Raw genomic sequence first — 19,835 nt, forward strand, 5'->3', positions numbered from 1 at the left:
GCACACTGCCATATAATCCAGTTCAACATCCAGTTATATGAGCACACTGCCATATAATCCAGTTCAACATCCAGTTATATGGGCACACTGCCATATAATCCAGTTCAACATCCAGTTATATGAGCACACTGCCATATAATCCAGTTCAACACAAATAAACTGGACTCAGAAACTAGACTATATGGCAGTGTAGACACATATGATCCAGTTCAAAGCAGAAAATCCAGATTCAGAAACTGGATTATATGGCAGTGTAGACTCATATAATCCAGATCAAAGCAGATAATCCAGATTCAGAAACTGGATTATATGGCAGTGTAGACTCATATAATCCAGTCCAAAGCAGATAATACAGATTCAGAAACAGGATTATCTGATTTGATAATCTGGATTTTATGTGGTAGTGTAGATTCAGCCATAGGCCCTATCTACACTGCCATATAACCCAGATTATCTGACCCGAACTGGATTATATGGCAGAGAGGACTCATACAATCCAGTACAAAGCAGATAATCTGGGATCCGATACTGGATTATATGGCAGTGTAGACCCAGTCTCATATAATGCAGGCTGAACTGGATTATATGAGTCTACACTACCATATAAACTGGTTCAACCCAGTTAGTCTAAACTCGAAACTGGATTATATGGCAGTGTAGATGGGGTCTCGATGTCTCAGTTAAGAGGATATAAATATACTACTACTACTACTACTACTATTTATATATTTATATACTACTTTTTTCCTTGCTTTGAACAGTGATAAAAACAATGCAATTTAAAACCTAGAGACCGCAAACATAAACAATTGTATTAAACCTAGTGCTATTGTTATTGGTTCTTTGTTTTATCTGTGTTTTAACTATTTTGTACCCAGCCTTGAGCCATGAAGAGAGACAGGTCACAAATTTATTATTATTATTATTATTATTATTATTATTATTATTATTATTATTATTAACACAAAGACATAGTATGACACAGCAAACCAGATATATATACAGTAGAGTCTCACTTATCCAAGCTAAACGGGCCGGCAGAAGCTTGGATAAGCAAATATCTTGGATAACAAGGAGGGATTAAGGAAAAGCCTATTAAACATCAAATTAGGTTATGATTTTACAAATTAAGCACCAAAACTTCACGTTATACAAAAATTTGACAGAAAAAGTAGTTCAATGCCCAGTAATGTTATGTTTTAATTACTGTATTTTTTAGCATCAAAATATCACGATGTATTGAAAACATTGACTACAAAAATGGCTTGGATTATCCAGAGGCTTGGATAAGCGAGGCTTGGATTAGTGAGACTCTACTGTACTGGATTTCGTATGACAAAATCACAAGTCGAACACTTCCCAAATGTATAGGATTGTGTGATTTATCATTATTATTATTATTATTATTATTATTATTAGTGACACAAAGACATAGTATGACAGCAAATGAGATCTATTATTATTATTTTTAATTATTATTGACACAAACACAGAGTATGACTCAGCAAATGATACACACACACACACACACACACACACACACATATATATATATATATATATATATATATATATATATATATGCGCGCTGGATTTCGCATCACAAAATCACAAGTCGAACACTTCCCAAGTGTTTAGGACTGTGTGATGTATTATTATTATTATTATTATTATTATTATTATTATTATTATTATTGACAAAAAGACATAGTATGACACAGCAAATGAGATATATTATTTATTTATTTATTTATTTATTTATTTTAACGCCTGGGTGTTGTATTTTTGCATGGCCTTTGGCCTTCTCTGCCAGAGCCGTGGCAATTAAAATAGGGTCAAACTGCATTAAATCGGCAGTGTAGATGCACCCCTAGATGCTTCTCAAAAGCAGAGCTAAATGATAGTGGGATTACTTATGCAATATTTAGACCCGTGCACCAAAGGGCCATGCAATCCAATTAGGACCAGCATGCAAATTCAAAACAAAGCCAAGGCTGTTAGGAATTGTGGGAATTGGAGTCCAAAACACCTGGAAGGTGCAAGCTTGCCCATACCTGCTATACAATCATGGAAGCTAATAGTTTCACCATGTCTTCAGCTTCTCTGCCAAAGAGTTCTGATGCCTCACCAAACTACAATTCCCATCATTCCATTGCTGTGAGCCATAGAGGTTAAAACTGCATCAATTTCACAGTGTAAACATGCCCAGGGTTAGGGAACCATGATCCTCAGAGGAAGCTGGGTATATGTAGCTTAGAAAGAGAAGGCTAAGTGGAGACATGACATCCGTGTTTACATATTTAAAAGGATGTCCTATTGAGGAGAGGCCAAGATATTTTTTCCTGCCGTTCCGGAGACTAGGACACAATGGAAAAATGGATTCAAACTGCAGGAAAAAGAGATTCCACGTAAACATTAGGACAATGATGGGCAACCTTTTGCGCTTGGTGTGTCAAAATTTACCAAAAATCTAGCATGACTTGGGTGGTGTGTCACTTAGAGAGAAAAAACCATAATTTCACATTATGTATAGATAAATAACAAAAATGTATAATTGTAACATATAACTGTATTTAATAAATCAAAAACTATTTACTACCATTATTTCCATGTACAACAATCTATGGTACCTCTTGCAGTTTCCACACTGATTTCTCTCTATTCTAGTTTCAATGTAGTCATGAATAATGAATAATATAATTCATTATATAATCATCTATATATATAAAAGAGTGATGGCATCATGGCGACCCACGAAACAACAAAACTACAGACCCCCCAACCTCGAAATTTGACAACACAACCCATCATCCATGGCTCTAGGTTGATACAACAAAAAGAAAAGAAAAATAAAGTCCTAATTAGAGGGAGAGGAATAATTGCTTTTATCCAATTGCTGCCAGTTAGAAGGCTAAGCTCCTCCAACTTGGTCTCCTAGCAACCCAATAAAAAAAATTAAAAACACTAAAAAATAATTAAAAACACTAAAAAATTAATGCAATAAAATACTATAACAGAAAATAACTAAAAATAATACAAGAAAAAAATAAAATATAATAAAAAGAGAACTTACAATAAAATTTATAAAAAAATACAAATAATGTCAAATAAAAATTACACAATTTTTAACCAATACCACCACCACTTTGCCACAGCAACGCGTGGCCGGGCACAGCTAGTTATTATTACAGTAGAGTCTCACTTATCCAACACTCGCTTATCCAACATCCTGGATTATCCAACACATTTTTGTAGTCAATGTTTTCAATACATCGTGTTATTTTGGTGCTAAATTCGTAAATACAGTAATTACTACATAGCATTACTGCGTATTGAACTACGTTTTCTGTCAAATTTGTTGTATAGCATGATGTTTTGGTGCTTAATTTATAAAATCATAACCTAATTTGATGTTTAATAGGCTTTTCCTTAATCCTTAAACATATTCGCTTATCCAACGTTCTGCCGGCCCGTTTATGTTGGATAAGTGAGACTCTACTGTAATATAATTCATTATATAATCATATATTATATTATATTATATTAATCATAATTATATTACATTAATAATAATAGAATAATAATAGAATGATATGTAAATGTAATGTGCATAATTCCCATGGAGTAAACAACAAAACCACTGGACCAAATCACACCAAATTTGACCACAAAAGACATAGTCATCCAATCAATCTGCATGTGGCAGGGTGTCAGCAAAAATGGCTAGGCGTGTCAGTGCTGACACGCGTGTCAGTGCTGACACGCGTGTCATAGGTTGCCCATCACTCCATTAGGAAGAACTTCCTGATGTTTAGAGCTATGATGTTTAGAGCAGTCTACTGGAACCTCCTTTTCTGGAGGTGCTCAAGCAGAGGTTGAGATTTAAATTGTGTTGGGATTTAAATTGTGCAGAAGGGGTTGGACTGGATGGCCTCTTTAGGGATCCTTTCCAACACTATAATTCATTAGTCCTGGGTTTTGCAGGAAATGGACGAATGTGTCCATGTGAGGATGCAAATACTCACTCCAAGCGACCTTTCATTGACAAGCTATGGACACAGCCTGAGGTTCGGAGCCTTCGGTGGCCTAGGGGATAAAAGCCTTGTGACTTGAAGGTTGGGTTGCTGACCTGAAGGCTGCCAGGTTCGAATCCCACCCGGGGAGAGCGCGGATGAGCTCCGTCTATCAGCTCCAGCTCCATGCGGGGTCATGAGAGAAGCCTCCCACAAGGATGATAAAACATCAAAAACATCCGGGCGTCCCCTGGGCAACGTCCTTGCAGACGGCCAATTCTCTCACTCCAGAAGCAACTCCGGTTGCTCCTGACACACACAAATTTAAAAAAGCCTGAGGTTCGAACTCTTCCATGATGTTTCCAGAGCCTTGCCACTTGCTAATAGCCTCTGAGCTTTGCCAAAGATTCAGGGAAGCAGTGACGTCCCTGGCTCCATTGTTCCCCACCCAAGAAAGAAAGAAAAATACATGCAGGAAGTAAACAAACATCTGGCCGGAGAAAGCGGGGCGGAGGACAGACAAGAAGGCTTGCAAAACACAGAGAACTCCAAAGTCTTGCAAAGCAGTGGAGACTCTGGTTGTGTTTTGGAGACACTTTCTCGGTTGGAGAGCCCTGTGTGGGTCTCTCTCCTTATAGAGATCTCTTTCCCTGTTTTTTATTCTCTTTTTCCCTCGGCCTTCATCGGCTCAGGCAAATCTTCGCCCAGGGAGCCGGTGCCCGGGAGGTGGACGCCTGAAGCAGGGATTGACCCACAAAGCCCGGCTTTGCCTTTGCCTCCTCCTTCCTCCTCGGGAGAGGAAGCTATTTCCAGAGCAAGAGCTTCCCAGCCCCCTCCGCCCCAAAGGGAAGGAAGGAAGGAAGGAAGGAAGGAAGGAAGGAGGCTTTGGCACAGAAAACACACACAAAGCAAGGGGTCGGAAGGGAGTCTACCATATACCATGCAGCTGTGGACAAGTCTACAAAGTCTACAAGTCTAGGTGTGTCCGACTCTGGGGGTTTTCTAAGCCGAAGAGTTGTCCGTAGACGTCTCCAAGGTCATGTGGCCGGCATGACTGCATGGAGCGCCGTTAGTTTCCTGCTGGAGCGGTACCTATTGATCTACTCACATTTGCATGTTTTTGAACTGCTAGGTTGGCAGGAGCTGGGGCTAACAGCGGGCGCTCGTTCCGCTCCCGGGATTTGAACCTGGGACCTTTTGGTCCGCAAGTTCAGCAGCTCAGCACTTTAACACACTGTGCCACCTGGGGCCCCATCATAACGTAATTATGTTTTCGAACTGCTAAGTTGGCAGAAGCTGGGGCTAACAGCGGGAGCTCTCCCCGGTCCCCGGATCCGAACCACCGACCTTTCGGTCAGCAAGTTCAGCAGCTCAGCGGTGTAACCCGCTGCGCCACCGGGGGCTCCTCAAGTCTACATAGAGACCACCAAACACGAATCGAGGAACATGAAAGGCACATTGGATTAATCCAAGCAGAGAAGTTCGGGTCATCAACCCAACCTTCAAGTCATCAGTCCTGCCGGCAAAAGGGTTTAACCCACTGAGCCACGGGGGGTTAAGCCCTGATTCAACCAGAGAAGTCAGCCATAGCAGAACACCTGATGAACCAACCTGGATATTATTATATTACAGAAGAGTCTCACTTATCCAACATAAACGGGCCGGCAGAATGTTGGATAAGCGAATATGTTGGATAATAAGGAGGGATTAAGGAAAAGCTTATTAAACATCAAGTTAGATTATGATTTTACAAATGAAGCACCAAAGCATCATGTTAGACAACAAATTTGACAGAAAAAGTAGTTCCATATGCAGTAATGCTGTGTAGTAATTACTGTATTTACGAATTTAGCACCAAAATATCACAATGCATTGAAAACATTGACTACTAAAATACGTTGGATAATCCAGAACATTGGATAAGTGAATGTTGGATAAGTGAGACTCTACTGTATTTGAGAACACAGAAATGCTGGACCACTCGTAACAACCACCATGTCAGGCTACACAGAGAAGCCATTGAAATCCACAAGCAGGTGGACAATTTCAACAGAAACGAGGAAATCATGAAAATGAACAAAATATGGCTACCAGTATTTACAAAACTCTAAAATAAAACTCTAAATAAAGGACAACACTCAGAAAACAAATGAATTCCAAACAGGAAACAATCAGGGCCAGCTAATACCTCTCAACAATGGATTCCCCTGTGGAGGAAGAAGCCAGGCTTTGAAGCTGCAAGGCTATTTAATGCTAATCAAGGTGGCCAATTGCATTGTTTACGCTGGCCTCCAACTGACAATAGTTCTTTTTCCCAATCTGGACCTTCCACAGATATATAAACCCCACTTGATTAGTTTTCCAAAAGACACCACATCCTCTGAGGATGCCTGCCATAGATGTGGGCGAAACGTCAGGAGAGAATGCTTCTGGAACATGGCTAGACAGCCCGGGAAACTAACAGCAATCCAGCTCACCCATATATTGTTATTGTTATTATACTTCCTCTTTTAAAACAACATCAGAGCATATACATCTCCACTTTCTCTGGGAAGCAACGAAATGTTTTTGAATATTTACATAAAAATGTAATTTAAGATCAGACCGTCCAACTCTGATTAAATCATTATTCTCATCTTCTTCAATGTAAATGGGCTTATGTGCCCTTTTAATAATAATAGAGTAAAATAATAAATGTAATAGTAATAATAAAATACAGCAAAATAACAAATGTAATAATAATAGGATCAGAGTGAATTAATAAATGTATTAATAATTATAAAAATAAAGTAAAATAAGTGTAATAGTAACAATAATAATAGAGTAAAATAATAAATGTAATACAGTAGAGTCTCACTTATCCAACATAAACGGGCCGGCAGAATGTTGGATAAGCGAATATGTTGGATAATATGGAGGGATTAAGAAAAAGCCTATTAAACATCAAAATAGGTTATGATTTTACAAATTAGGCACCCAAACATCATGTGATACAACAAATTTGACAGAAAAAGCAGTTCAATACACAGTAATGTTATGTAGTAATTACTATATTTACGAATTTAGCACCAAAACATCACGATGTATTGAAAACATTGACTACAAAAATGCGTTGGATAATCCAGAATGTTGGATAAGTGAATGTTGGATAAGTGAGACTCTACTGTAGTAACAAAAATAGAGTAAAATAATACATGTAATAATAAAAATTAATAGAGTAAAATAACAAATATAATAATACCAGTAATAATAGAGAAAAATAATAAATGTACCACATATACTTGAGTATAAGCCGACCCGAATATAAGCCAACTAGGACTCTCACTCGAGTATAAGCCGACGTGGGCTTTTTCAGTCCTAAATAAGGTCTGAAAAACTAGGCTTATACTCGAGTATATACAGTATATTTAAATGAAATGTCATTTAGTATGATTAATATTGACAACAATGAAAAGAGCAAGGTAAGGTATTGACATCTCCGGCCCATTCTCTCTTTGGGTATCAGCCAGCACGCCAATGCCTTATATCAAGAAATAGTTTTTTAAGATCTACAGGAATACTCTCAGCAAGCAAGAGTCCAAAAGTGGCAGGCTAAAACCCGGAACCTCAATCCGTGGCTGATACCGGATGAGAAACTCCCACCTGGGCACACAGAAGACTGGGCAACTTGGAAGGCTCTGGCACCACGAGATGAAGAGCCAACCTTAAGAAATGGGGCCACAAAAGTGGAGTCCACGACATGCGAGTGGGGAGGAGAGCAAACCACAGACCACTGACTGCAATGCAACCTGAGCCCTGCCACATGCACAATAAAGGACCTTCTTATAGCAACACCAGAGTCACTCCAAGTGGTAAACTATTGATCAAAGGATATTTAGTATCATGTTTTCAAACTTTGCTTGTGTTTTTTTTAATACATTACAACTATACCCTCGGTTTGCTCCTGACATGATAAATAAAATATTGAAATAAAAACAACCTTTTTAGCAAAACGTTCTCCTTCATTACTGAGATCCCTTCCAAAAGCAACCATTTCAGCCCATACCACTTCCATCCGACATGTGCCCAACATACAGTAGAGTCTCACTTATCCAACATTTGCTTATCCAACGTTCTGGATTATCCAACACATTTTTGTAGTCAATGTTTTCAATACATCGTGTTGATACCGGCTGTTAGGAATGGTGGGAGTTGGAGTCCAAAACACCTGGAGGGCCCAAGTTTGCCCAGGCCTGATCTATCTCTATCTAACATAAATGGGCCAGCAGAATGTTGGTTAAGCAAATATGTTGGATAATAAGGAGGGATTAAGGAAAAGCCTATTAAACATCAAATTAGGTTATGATTTTACAAATTAAGCACCAAAACGTCATGTTATACAACAAATTTGACAGAAAAAGTAGTTCAATACACAGTAATGCTATGTAGTAATGACTGTATTTACAAATTTAGCACCAAAATATCACCATGTATTGAAAACATTGACTACAAAAATGGCTTGGATAATCCAGAAACTTGGATAAGCGAAGCTTGGATAAGTGAGACTCTACTGTATTACATTTATTTTACTCTATTATTATTATTATTATTATTATTATTAATACATTTATTATTTCACTCTGATCTTATTATTATTATTACATTTATTAATCTACTCTATTTATTATTACATGTATTATTTTTCCTGTATTTATTTTTATTATTATTATTATTATTATTATTATTACATGTATTATTTTACTCTATTATTATTAAAAGGATACACAAGCACATTTACATTGAAGAAGATGAGAATAATGATTTAATCAGACAGTCTTATCTTAGTGTTGGATAATCTACAACGTTGGATAAGTGAGTGTTGGATAGGTGAGACTCTACTGTATATGTTTTATAATGAAAACTGTTCTGTGTAGCATTTAAATCTGGATGATTGCAGTCTATAAATCTTTATACTCTGTAAGTTATGACTGCGTGCCACTACAGCTGACTGAATTTGGTCATCAGCTGTATTATTATTTGTATTATTATTGCTAACATTACTACGTATATGATGCTCTAATATACCCTGTTTCCCTGAAAATAAGACATCCCCAAAAAATAAGACCTAGCAGAGGTTTTGCTGAATTGCTAAATATAAGGCCTCCCCCAAAAGTAAGACCTAGCAAAGTTTTTGTTTGGAAGCATGCCCGGCGCCAGCCAAACAAAACACCAGAACTTGCAGGATTGGTCAATGTACATACAAGTTGTACATGAAAATAATGGTAATAACAAGAAATTCTTGACAGGAGTCACAGTTTGTCTGGTTTGGTTATGTTGCTTTGTGATGAAAACTACTGTACAGTATATAATAAATGTTCATTCTTTTGTTCAACAATAAATGTGAATTCTTCTTCATGGAAAAATAAGACACCCCCTGAAAATAAGACCTAGCGCATCTTTGGGAGCAAAAAAATAATATAAGACACTGTCTTATTTTCGGGGAAACATGGTAGGTGGGTCCAAGGAACAGACACACATAAGATCCAAAAGGTCCCTTTATACAAGTTCAGGGGATTCTGGGAGTGGCAATCCAAACTGAAACAGCTTCTCCCAATTCCATCAGCATTGCCAACAAATCCCAGCAGCTGTAGGCTCTGTTTCGGAGGAGTAAATCGACAAAACCAATTTCAGACACTAATCTACACAGGGTTGTTGTATGTTTTCCGGGCTGCATGGCCATGTCCCAGAAGCATTCTCTCCTGACGTTTCGCCCACATCTATGCCAGGCATCCACAGGGGTTGTGAGGATGCCTGCCATAGATGTGGGCGAAACGTCAGGAGATAATGCTTCTGGAACATGGCCATACAGCGCAGAAAAAACACAACTCTGTGATCCCGGCCATGAAAGACAACACACTAATCTACACTGCTTTATAATCTGGTTTCAGAATGTGGGTTAACTGCATTGATCTGAAGCCCCTTTTACACTGCCCTGTATCCCAGGATCTGATCCCAGTTTAACTGGCAGCGGAAACTCATAGAATCCAGTTCAAAGCAGATAACCTGGGATCAGATCCTGAGATATAAGGACAGTGTAGAAGGGGCCTGAATTATAGAATCATAGAATCATAGGGCAGTGTAGACTGATATAATCCAGTTCAGTTCTAGTCAAGCCACATTCTGAAACTTAATAATAATAATAATAATAACAACAACAATTTTATTTATACGAGGGTTGAATGAAAAGTAATGCCTCCACCTTCATTACTTGGGTTTGGGTGGGAATATTTTAATAAATCAAACGCAGAAATAATCCTTAGAATGTGCTTTTTAACTACCACTGTTCACTTTCCCACATCATCACCAGACAATTGGATACGTTTCTGCCAACAATGAACAAGTTTTCTGAAGCCGTCACGGAAGAAGTCGACACTCCTGTTTCCGCAACCGGCGTCTCACAGGACGCACAGATCTTTATAATTATTGGTACATAAAGTATTATTGTGTTCTATGCTTTGAGCCTTTATTGTGGTGCCTATTTCTCAGATATTGTTTAGAATAGATAGCTGTGTTTAGTTGTTATTAGATGACGGAACAGAGCAGGGAATTGGGGAGGGGGAGGGAAAGACCACCGACTCAGCCCGCACATCCCCTCTCCCTTCCCTCCTTTCTTTTCTTTCTCTCCAGGTAGATAGAGAAAAGGGAGGATGGAGAGAGGGAAGGGGAGATCGGTGCTGAGCAGGAGGAGAAGCCCACCCCCCTCCTCTCCTCTCCTCTCCTCTCCAAGGCGCCTTGGTGGGCTCCCAGCCCCCTCCCCATTTTTCCCTCCCTGGGCTTTTGTGCTCTGCCTCTCCCACTCACTCTCTCTCCCACGAAGGACGCGCTCACCCTCAACCTTTCTCCAGGCTCAGGAGAGGCATCTCCTCCTCAAGGAGGGGGAGGGGGCCCAGGAGGGGAGGGGGTCGCCAAGCAGGATGACAGTCCGAACCCGAATGTTGGGAGAAACGGCTCTTCCCACGGACCGGGAGGCGGGCGGCGCCTCTCCCACGCGCAAACCCTCGCCCCCACCCTCTCCTCCCCGAAAGGACCACCCCCGCTCTCTCTCTCTCCCCCTTCCTTCCTTCCTTCCTTCCTTCTTTTCTTCCTCCCTCCCTCCCTCCCTTCTTTCTTTCCTTCCTTCCTTCCTTCCTCCCTCCCTCCCTCCCTTCCTTCCTTCCGTCTTTACTTCCTTCCTTCCGTCCTTCCTTCCTTCTTTTCTTCCTCCCTCCCTCCCTCCCTCCCTCCCTCCCTTCTTTCTTTCCTTCTTTCTTTCCTTCTTTCTTTCCTTCCTTCCTTCCTTCCTTCCTTCCTTCCTTCCTTCCTTCCTTCCTTCCTTCCTTCCTTCCTTCCTTCCTTCCTTCCTTCCTTCCTTCTTTTCTTCCTCCCCTCCCTCCCTCCCTCCCTCCCTCCCTCTTTCTTTCCTTCTTTCCTTCCTTCTCCTTTTCTTCCTTCCTTCCTTCCTCCTTTTCCTCGTTCCTTCCATCCTTACTTCCTTCCGTCCTTCCTTCCTTCTTTCCTCCCTCCCTCCCTTCTTTCCTTCCTTCTTTCCTTCCTCTCTTCCTTCCTTCCTTCTTTTCTTCCTCCCTCCCTCCCTCCCTTCTTTCCTTCCTTCCTTCCTTCCTCCTCCCTCCCTCCCTCCCTTCCTTCCTTCCGTCTTTACTTCCTTCCTTCCGTCCTTCCTTCCTTCTTTTCTTCTCCCTCCCTCCCTCCCTCCCTCCCTCCCTTCTTTCTTTCCTTCTTTCTTTCCTTCCTTCCTTCCTTCCTTCCTTCCTTCCTTCCTTCCTTCCTTCCTTCCTTCCTTCTTTTCTTCCTCCCTCCCTCCCTCCCTCCCTTCTTTCTTTCCTTCTTTCCTTCCTTCCTCCTTTTCTTCCTTCCTTCCTTCCTCCTTTTCCTCGTTCCTTCCATCCTTACTTCCTTCCGTCCTTCCTTCCTTCTTTCCTCCCTCCCTCCCTTCTTTCCTTCCTTCTTTCCTTCCTCTCTTCCTTCCTTCCTTCTTTTCTTCCTCCCTCCCTCCCTCCCTTCTTTCCTTCCTTCCTTCCTTCCTTCCTTCCTTCCTTCCTTCCTTCCTTCCTTCTTTCTTTCTTTCTTTCCTTCTTTCTTTCCTTCCTTCCTTCCTTCCTTCCTTCCTTCCTTCCTTCCTTCCTTCCTTCCTTCCTTCTTTCTTTCTTTCTTTCTTTCTTTCTTTCTTTCTTTCCTTCCTTCCTTCCTTCCTTCTTTCCTTCCTTACTTCCTTCCTTCCTTCCTTCCTTCTTTCCGTTTTTCCTTCCTTCCTTCCGTCCTTCTTTCCTTCCTCTCTTCCTTCCTTCCTCCTTTTCTTCCTTCCTTCCGTCCTTCCGTCCTTCCTTCCTTCCTTCTTTTCTTCCTCCCTCCCTCCCTCCCTCCCTCCCTCCCTCCCTCCCTCCCTCCCTCCTTTCTTTCTTTCTTTCTTTCTTTCCTTCCTTCCTTCCTTCCTTCCTTCCTTCCTTCCTTCCTTCCTTCCTTCCTTCCTTCTTTCCTTCCTTCTTTCTTTCCTTCCTTCCTTCCTTCTTCCTTCCTTCCTTCCTTCCTTCCTTCCTTCCTTCCTTCCTTCCTCCCTTCCTTCTTTCCTTCCTTCCTTCCTTCCTTCTTTCCTTCCTTACTTCCTTCCTTCCTTTTTCCCATCTTTCCTTCCTCCTTCCTTCCTTCCTTCCTTCCTTCCTTCCTTCCTTACTTCCTTCCTTCCTTCCTTTTTCCCGTCTTTCCTTCCTTCCTTCCTTCCTTCCTTCCTTCCTTCCTTCCTTCCTTCCTTCCTTCCTTCCTTTCTTTCTTTCTTTCTTTCTTTCTTGGGAAACCCCTTCCCCACTTCTCAGGGGCGGGGTTCCATACACTCTCCAGTCGCAGCCAAGCAAGAGTCCCACGTGGATATCTATCTATCCATTGACTTTTTAAAAATTTTTTTGCCAAGCTCACTTTTATGCCGGTACATAGAGAAGGACTTTAAAAGGCGGCAGGTGGGCAGCCAAAGAAGTCAAAAACATAAGCCAAGGCATTGCAAACATGACCATTACAATCTATCTATATATACAGTAGAGTCTCACTTATCCAACACTCGCTTATCCAACGTTCTGGATTATCCAACACATTTTTGTAGTCAATGCTTTCAATATATCGTGATATTTTGGTGCTAAATTCATAAATACAGTAATTACTATATAGCATTACTGTGTACTGAACTACTTTTTTCTGACAAATTTGTTGTCTAACATGATGTTTTGGTGCTTAATTTGTAAAATCATAACTTAATTTGATGTTTAATAGGCTTATCCTTAATCCCTCCTTATTATCCAACATATTCGCTTATCCAAGGTTCTGCCGGCCCCGTTTATGTTGGATAAGTGAGACTCTACTGTATAAGAGTGATGGCATCACGGCGACCCACAAAACAACAAAACTACAGGCCCCCCAACCTCGAAATTTGACAACACAACCCATCATCCACGCCTCTAGGTTGATACAACAAAAAGAAAAGAAAAATAAAGTCCTAATTAGAGAGAGAGGAATAATTGCTTTTATCCAATTGCTGCCAGTTAGAAGGCTAAGCTCCTCCAACTTGGTCTCCTAGCAACCCAATAAAAAATAATAATAAACACTAAAAAATTAATACAATAAAATACTATAACAGAAAATAACTAAAAATAATACAAGAAAAAAAATAAAATATAATAAAAAGAGAACTTACAATAGCAACCCAATAAAAAATAATAAAAAACACTAAAAAAATTGATACAATAAAATACTATTACAATAAAATACTATTACTATTACTATGTATTATTACTAATACAGAAAATAACTAAAAATAATACAAGAAAATAATAAAATATAATAAATAAAAATATAACTTACAATAAAATTAATAAAAAATTGCAAATAACGTCAAATAAAAATTACACAACAATTTTTAACCAATACCACCACCACTTTGCCACAGCAACGCGTGGCCAGGCACAGCTAGTATGTATGTGTATATATATATATATATATATATATATATATATATATACACATACATACACACACACACACATACATACATACATATATACACTAGCAGTGCCCGGCCATGCGTTGCTGTGGCATTGTCTGGTGGTGTTGGTGAGAAATTGTTGAGGTAGTGGTGGTATTGAATGTCTGTTGTATGGTTGTCTTTATGTTTAGTATGCACACTGAAGTGGATTATATGGCAGTGTGGAGTCAAGATAATCCATTTCAAAGCAGATAATATAAGACTCTAAATAGGTTATATAGCTGTGTGGAAGGGCCTTGAGTCTACACTGCCATATAATCCAGTTAAAATCTGATAATCTGTGGAAGAGGCCTAAGTGAGGCCTAACTGTGCCTGTCCCTTGGGCTGAGTAGGTTGCTAGGAGACCAAGTGGGCAGAGCTTAGCCTTCTAAGTGGCAGCAATTGGATAAAAACAATTATTTCTCTCCCTCTAATTAGGACTTTATTTTTCTTTGCTTTTTGTTGTATCAACCTAGAGGCGTGGATGATGGGTTGTGTTGTCAAATTTCGAGTTTGGGGGGGCTTGTAGTTTCGTTGTTTTGTGGGTCGCCGTGATGCCATCAATCTTTTATATATATAGGTGTGTGTGTGGGTGTGTGTGTGTATAATAACTGTCTTCGACAGCATAATAATAATAATAATAATAATAATAATAATAATAATAATAATAGTAATTACCGTGCCAAAAGATCTCAGCCGGCATTTGGAAACAATAGACATTGACAAAATTACGATCTGTCAACTGCAAAAGGCCACCCTGCTGGGATCTGCGCGCATCATCCGAAAATACATCACACAATCCTAGACACTCGGGAAGTGTTCGACTTGTGATTTTGTGATACGAAATCCAGCATATCTATCTTGTTTGCAGTGTCATAATAAAATAATAATGGTAATTTATTTATTGTAATAAATAAATAAATACATAAATAATAGAAATATATTGCGTCCTATTGTTATTACTATTTCAAACTACACTGATAAAGCAACTCAGTAAGGAAGTAGAGACTCCTCTGTACAGTGATATATCTCTGGGTGATAAGGCAATCCCAGCCAAACAATTCAAAACAAAGCCATGGCAGTGCAAACATGAGCACTGAAAATATAATAATAATAATAATAATAATAATAATAATAATAATAATAATAATAATAATAATGTCTTCGAGAACACAATAACAACAAAAACAATAATAATAGAAATACCTTGTGTTCTGTTGTTATTACTATTTCAGGTGGGCAACCAAACAAGTCAGAAACAAAGCCAAGGCACTGCAAACACGACCATGACAATAATAATAATAATAATGTCTTCGACAACACAATACCAACAAAAACAATAATAATAGAAATGCTTTGCGTCCTATTGTTATTACTATTTCAGGTGGGCAACCAAACAAGTCAGAAACAAAGCCAAGGCACTACAAACATGACCATGACAGTAATAATAATAATAATAATAATAATAATAATAATAATAATGTCTTCGACAACACAATAACAACAAAAACAATAATAATAGAAATACCTTGTGTCCTATTGTTATTACTATTTCAAATACAAAAAGCAACTCAGTAAGGAAGTAGAGATACTTCTATACAGAGATCTAGATCTGGATGTTAAGAAAGAGAAGTGAAAATCCAACTTGCAAGGCAATCCCAAGGAAACAGGGTATCCAAACAATTCAAAACAAAGCCAAGGCATTGCAAACATAAGCATTGAAAATATAATAATAATAATAATAATAATAATAATAATAATAATAATAATAATGCCTTCGACAACACAATAATAATAATAGAAATACATTGAGTCCAACTATTATTATTATTATTATTTCAAACTACACTGATAAAGCAACTAAGTAAAAAAGTGTGAGACACCTTTATACAGAGATCTAGATCTGGATTGATGAGAAAGAGAGGTGACAATCAAATTTGCAAGGCAATCCCAAGCAAACAGGGTACCCAAGGAATTCAAAAACAAAGCTAAGGCAGTGCAAACGTGAGCATTACAAATATAATATTACTAGCTTTGCCCGGCCACGCGTTGCTGTGGCTTATGCTTTCAGAGTGTTGCTCTTTATTTACTGTCCTGATTTTAGAGATTATATTGTTCTGTATTATTATTAATCGCTTTGAATGCGATTTCCTGCTTCTTGGCAGAATGGGGTTGGACTGAATGGCCCATTAGGTCTCTTCCAACTCTACTATTCTATGATTCTATGATTCTATATCACAGTAATTATTACATATTATATTTATAATCTTATATTATCTGTTTAGAACTGGATGATATGAGGCCCCTTCTTCACAGCTGGATAAAATGCACACTGAAGTGGATTATATGGCAGTGTGGAGTCCAGATAATCCAAAGCAGATAATATAAGATTATAAATGGGTTATATAGCTGTGTGGAAGGGCCTTGAGTCTACACTGCCATATAATCCAGTGCAAATTAGATAATCTGTGGAAGAGGCCGAGGCCTAAGTCTGCCTGTCCCCTGGGCTAAGTTGGTTGCTAGGAGACCAAGTGGGCAGAGATTAGCCCTCTAACTGGCAGCAATTGGATAAAAACAATTATTCCTTTCCCTCTAATTAGGACTTTATTTTTCTTTTCTTTTTGTTGTATCAACCTAGAGGCGTAGATGATGGGTTGTGTTGTCAAATTTCGAGGTTGGGGGGCCTGTAGTTTTGTTGTTTTGTTGGTCGCCGTGATGCCATCACTCATTTATATATATAGATATAATATAATAATAACAACAACAACAACAACAAAGCCTTCCACAATACAATAATAATCATAATCATAATAATAATAGAAATATCTTGTGTCCCATTGTTATACAGTAGAGTCTCACTTATCCAACATAAACGGGTCGGCAGAATGTTGGATAAGTGAATATGTTGGATAATAAGGAGAGATTAAGAAAAAGCCTATTAAACATCAAAATAAGTTATGATTTTACAAATTAAGCACCAAAACATCATGTTAGACAACAAATTTGACAGAAAAAGTAGTTCATTACACATTAATGCTATGTAGTAATTACTGTATTTACGAATTTAGCACCAAAGTATCACGATGTATTGAAAACATTGACTACAAAAATGCGTTGGATAATCCAGAACGTTGGATAAGCGAGTGTTGGATAAGTGAGATTCTACTGTAATTTCAAACTACACTGATAAAGCAACTCAGTAAGGAAGTAGAGACACCTCTGTACAGAGATCTTGATGATAAGAGAGGTGACAATCTTATTTGCAAGGCAATCCTAAGCAAACAGGGCACCCAAAGAATTCAAAACAAAGCCAAAGTACTGCAAACATGAGTACTGAAAATAAAATGTTTCCTGGAGGATATCAAAATGCATGATGATGATGATGATGATGATGATGATGATGATGATGTTTTCAAACTACACTAATAAAGCAGCTCAAGGGATCGCACAAAGTAAAGACACCTCCCTAAAGAGATATAGGTGTGGATGATAAGAAAGAGAAGTGACAATCCTACTTTGCAAACCAAAGAGGGCACCCAAACAATTCAAAACAAAGTGTTGTCGAAGGCTTTCATGGCCGGGATCACAGGGTTGTTGTATGTCTTTCGGGCTGTGTGGCCATGTTCCAGAAGCATTCTCTCCTGACGTTTCGCCCACATCTATGGCAGGCATCCTCAGAGGTTGTGAGGTAGGGTTCAAAACAAATTCAAAACAAAGCCAAGGCAGTGCAAACATGAGCATTAAAAATAAAAGACATGCGTTGAGTCCTATTATTGTTGTTAATATATTATTATCATTTCAAAGTACACCGATAAAGCCGCTCAGGGAGGAAGTCAAGACACCTCCCTCCACACAGAGATCCAGATCCGGAGGGTAAGGAAGAGAGGTGGCCACCCAATACTTGGAAGACCATCCCACTCGGCCACGCGTGAAATGACATAGATGTAGAGACACACACACACACACACACACACACGCGTGAGAGGGAGCCGATATGAAATGACATGGGTGTAGAGTAGAGAGAGAGAGAGAGAGACACGCACACACGCAAAACGCGGATCCTGGGGGTTCCTCCCTCAAACCCACGCGCAACTTCCTCCTGGGCTCACGGCCGTCACGTGCTGCCTCCCACGCGCCCCCTCCCCACTCTCCCCCCCTCCCCTTCCTCCTCACCCACGGCTCTCCACGCGTGGCTTTTTCCTCCTCCTCCTCCTCCTCCTCCTCTTTTCCTGCGTGGCCCACGCCCCCCTCGGGCTGCCTCTCCGCCGCTTCTTTTCCGTTGAGCCTGAGCCGGACCCCCCCCCCCCCCCCCCGCCCTCCTTCGCATTCCGAACCCAACAGAAGCCTTCGGTTGGCAACCGAAGGAGAACCCCCCCTCCCCCCTCCCCCCTCCCTTCTCTCTCTCTCTCTCTCTCCCCCTCCCCACGACACAGCCCTCAATCATCCCACGGGATTCCTGGCGGGGAGGGGAGGAGACAAAAGCCCCTCGCTCTTCTCTCCTTCCTTCCTCTTCCTTCCTTCCTTCCTTCCTTCCTTCCTTCCTTCCTTCTTTCCTTCCTTCCTTCCTTCCTTCCTTCCTTCCTTCTTTCCTCTCTTCCTTCCTTCCTTCCTTCCTTATTTCCTTCCTTCCTTCCTTCCTTCCTTCCTTATTTCCTTATTTCCTTCCTTCTTTCCTTCCTTCCTTATTTCCTTCCTTCTTTCCTTCCTTCCTTCCTTCCTTCCTTCCTTCTTTCCTTCCTTCTTTCCTTCCTTCTTTCCTTCCTTCCTTCTTTCCTTCCTTCCTTCCTTCTTTCTCTTCTTCCTTCCTTCCTTCTTTCCTTCCTTCCTCTCTTCCTTCCTTCCTTATTTCCTTCCTTCCTCTCTTCCTTCCTTCCTTCTTTCTCTTCTTCCTTCCTTCCTTCTTTCTCTTCTTCCTTCCTTCCTTATTTCCTTCCTTCCTTTCTTCCTTCCTTCCTTCCTTATTTCCTTCCTTCCTTCCTTCCTTCCTTATTTCCTTCCTTCCTTCCTTCTTTCCTTCCTTCCTTCTTTCCTTCCTTCCTTCCTTCCTTCTTTCCTTCCTTCCTTATTTCCTTCTTCTTCTTTCCTTCCTTCCTTCCTTCCTTCCTTCTTTCCTTCCTTCCTTCTTTCCTTCCTTCCTTCTTTCCTTCCTTCCTTCCTTCTTTCTCTTCTTCCTTCCTTCCTTCTTTCCTTCTTTCCTTCCTTCCTCTCTTCCTTCCTTCCTTCCTTCCTTATTTCCTTCCTTCCTTCCTTCCTTCCTTCCTTACTTCCTTCCTTATTTCCTTCCTTCTTTCCTTATTTCCTTCTTTCCTTCCTTCCTTATTTCCTTCCTTCTTTCCTTCCTTCCTTCTTTCCTTCCTTCCTTCCTCTTTTTCTTCCTTCCTTCCTTCTTTCCTTCCTTCCTTCCTTCCTTCCTTCCTTCCTTATTTCCTTCCTTCCGTATTTCCTTCCTTCCTTCTTTCCTGCCTTCTTTCTCTTCTTTCCTTCTTTCCTTCCTTCCTCTCTTCCTTCCTTCCTTATTTCCTTCTTTCCTTCCTTCCTTATTTCCTTCCTTCCTTCTTTCCTTCCCTTCCTTCCTCCTTTTCTTCCTTCCTTCCTTCCTCCCTTCCTTCCTTATTTCCTTCCTTCTTTCCTTCCTTCCTTGATTATTTACTTCCTTCTTTCTTTCCTTCCTTCCTTCTTTCCTTCCTTCCTTCTTTCCTTCCTTCCTTCTTTCCTTCCTTCCTTCCTTCCTTCCTTCCTTCCTTCCTTCTTCCTTCCTTCCTTCCTTCCTTCCTTCTTTC

At 40.0% G+C, this 19,835-nt stretch overlaps 2 protein-coding genes across 4 annotated transcripts in view; both read right to left on the bottom strand.

Annotated features, from left to right (window-relative positions):
* The window catches only part of nol4l (nucleolar protein 4 like), a 113,966-nt gene that overhangs the window by 68,649 nt on the left and 25,482 nt on the right, over window positions 1-19,835 (bottom strand). Inside the window, exon 1 of one of the 3 annotated variants that reach the window (XM_062979177.1) lies at window positions 18,229-18,347. The exons of the other annotated variants lie outside the window; for them this stretch is intronic. The gene's annotated coding sequence lies outside the window, so the exon portion shown is untranslated. Of the gene's footprint in view, window positions 1-18,228; window positions 18,348-19,835 lie in introns of those variants that run through there. 3 annotated transcript variants of the gene reach the window in all.
* The window catches only part of LOC134298715 (nucleolar protein 4-like), a 155,241-nt gene continuing 140,076 nt past the window's right edge, over window positions 4,671-19,835 (bottom strand). The window contains exons 6-8 of the mRNA XM_062979786.1: window positions 12,652-12,851; window positions 11,787-12,438; window positions 4,671-4,747 (exon numbers count right to left, since the gene is read on the bottom strand). Coding sequence (XP_062835856.1) covers window positions 4,671-4,747; window positions 11,787-12,438; window positions 12,652-12,851 — 929 coding nt within the window. The remainder of the gene's footprint in view (window positions 4,748-11,786; window positions 12,439-12,651; window positions 12,852-19,835) is intronic.

Source organism: Anolis carolinensis, chromosome 4 (genome assembly GCF_035594765.1).
Source record: "Anolis carolinensis isolate JA03-04 chromosome 4, rAnoCar3.1.pri, whole genome shotgun sequence".
Lineage (NCBI taxonomy): Eukaryota > Metazoa > Chordata > Lepidosauria > Squamata > Dactyloidae > Anolis > Anolis carolinensis.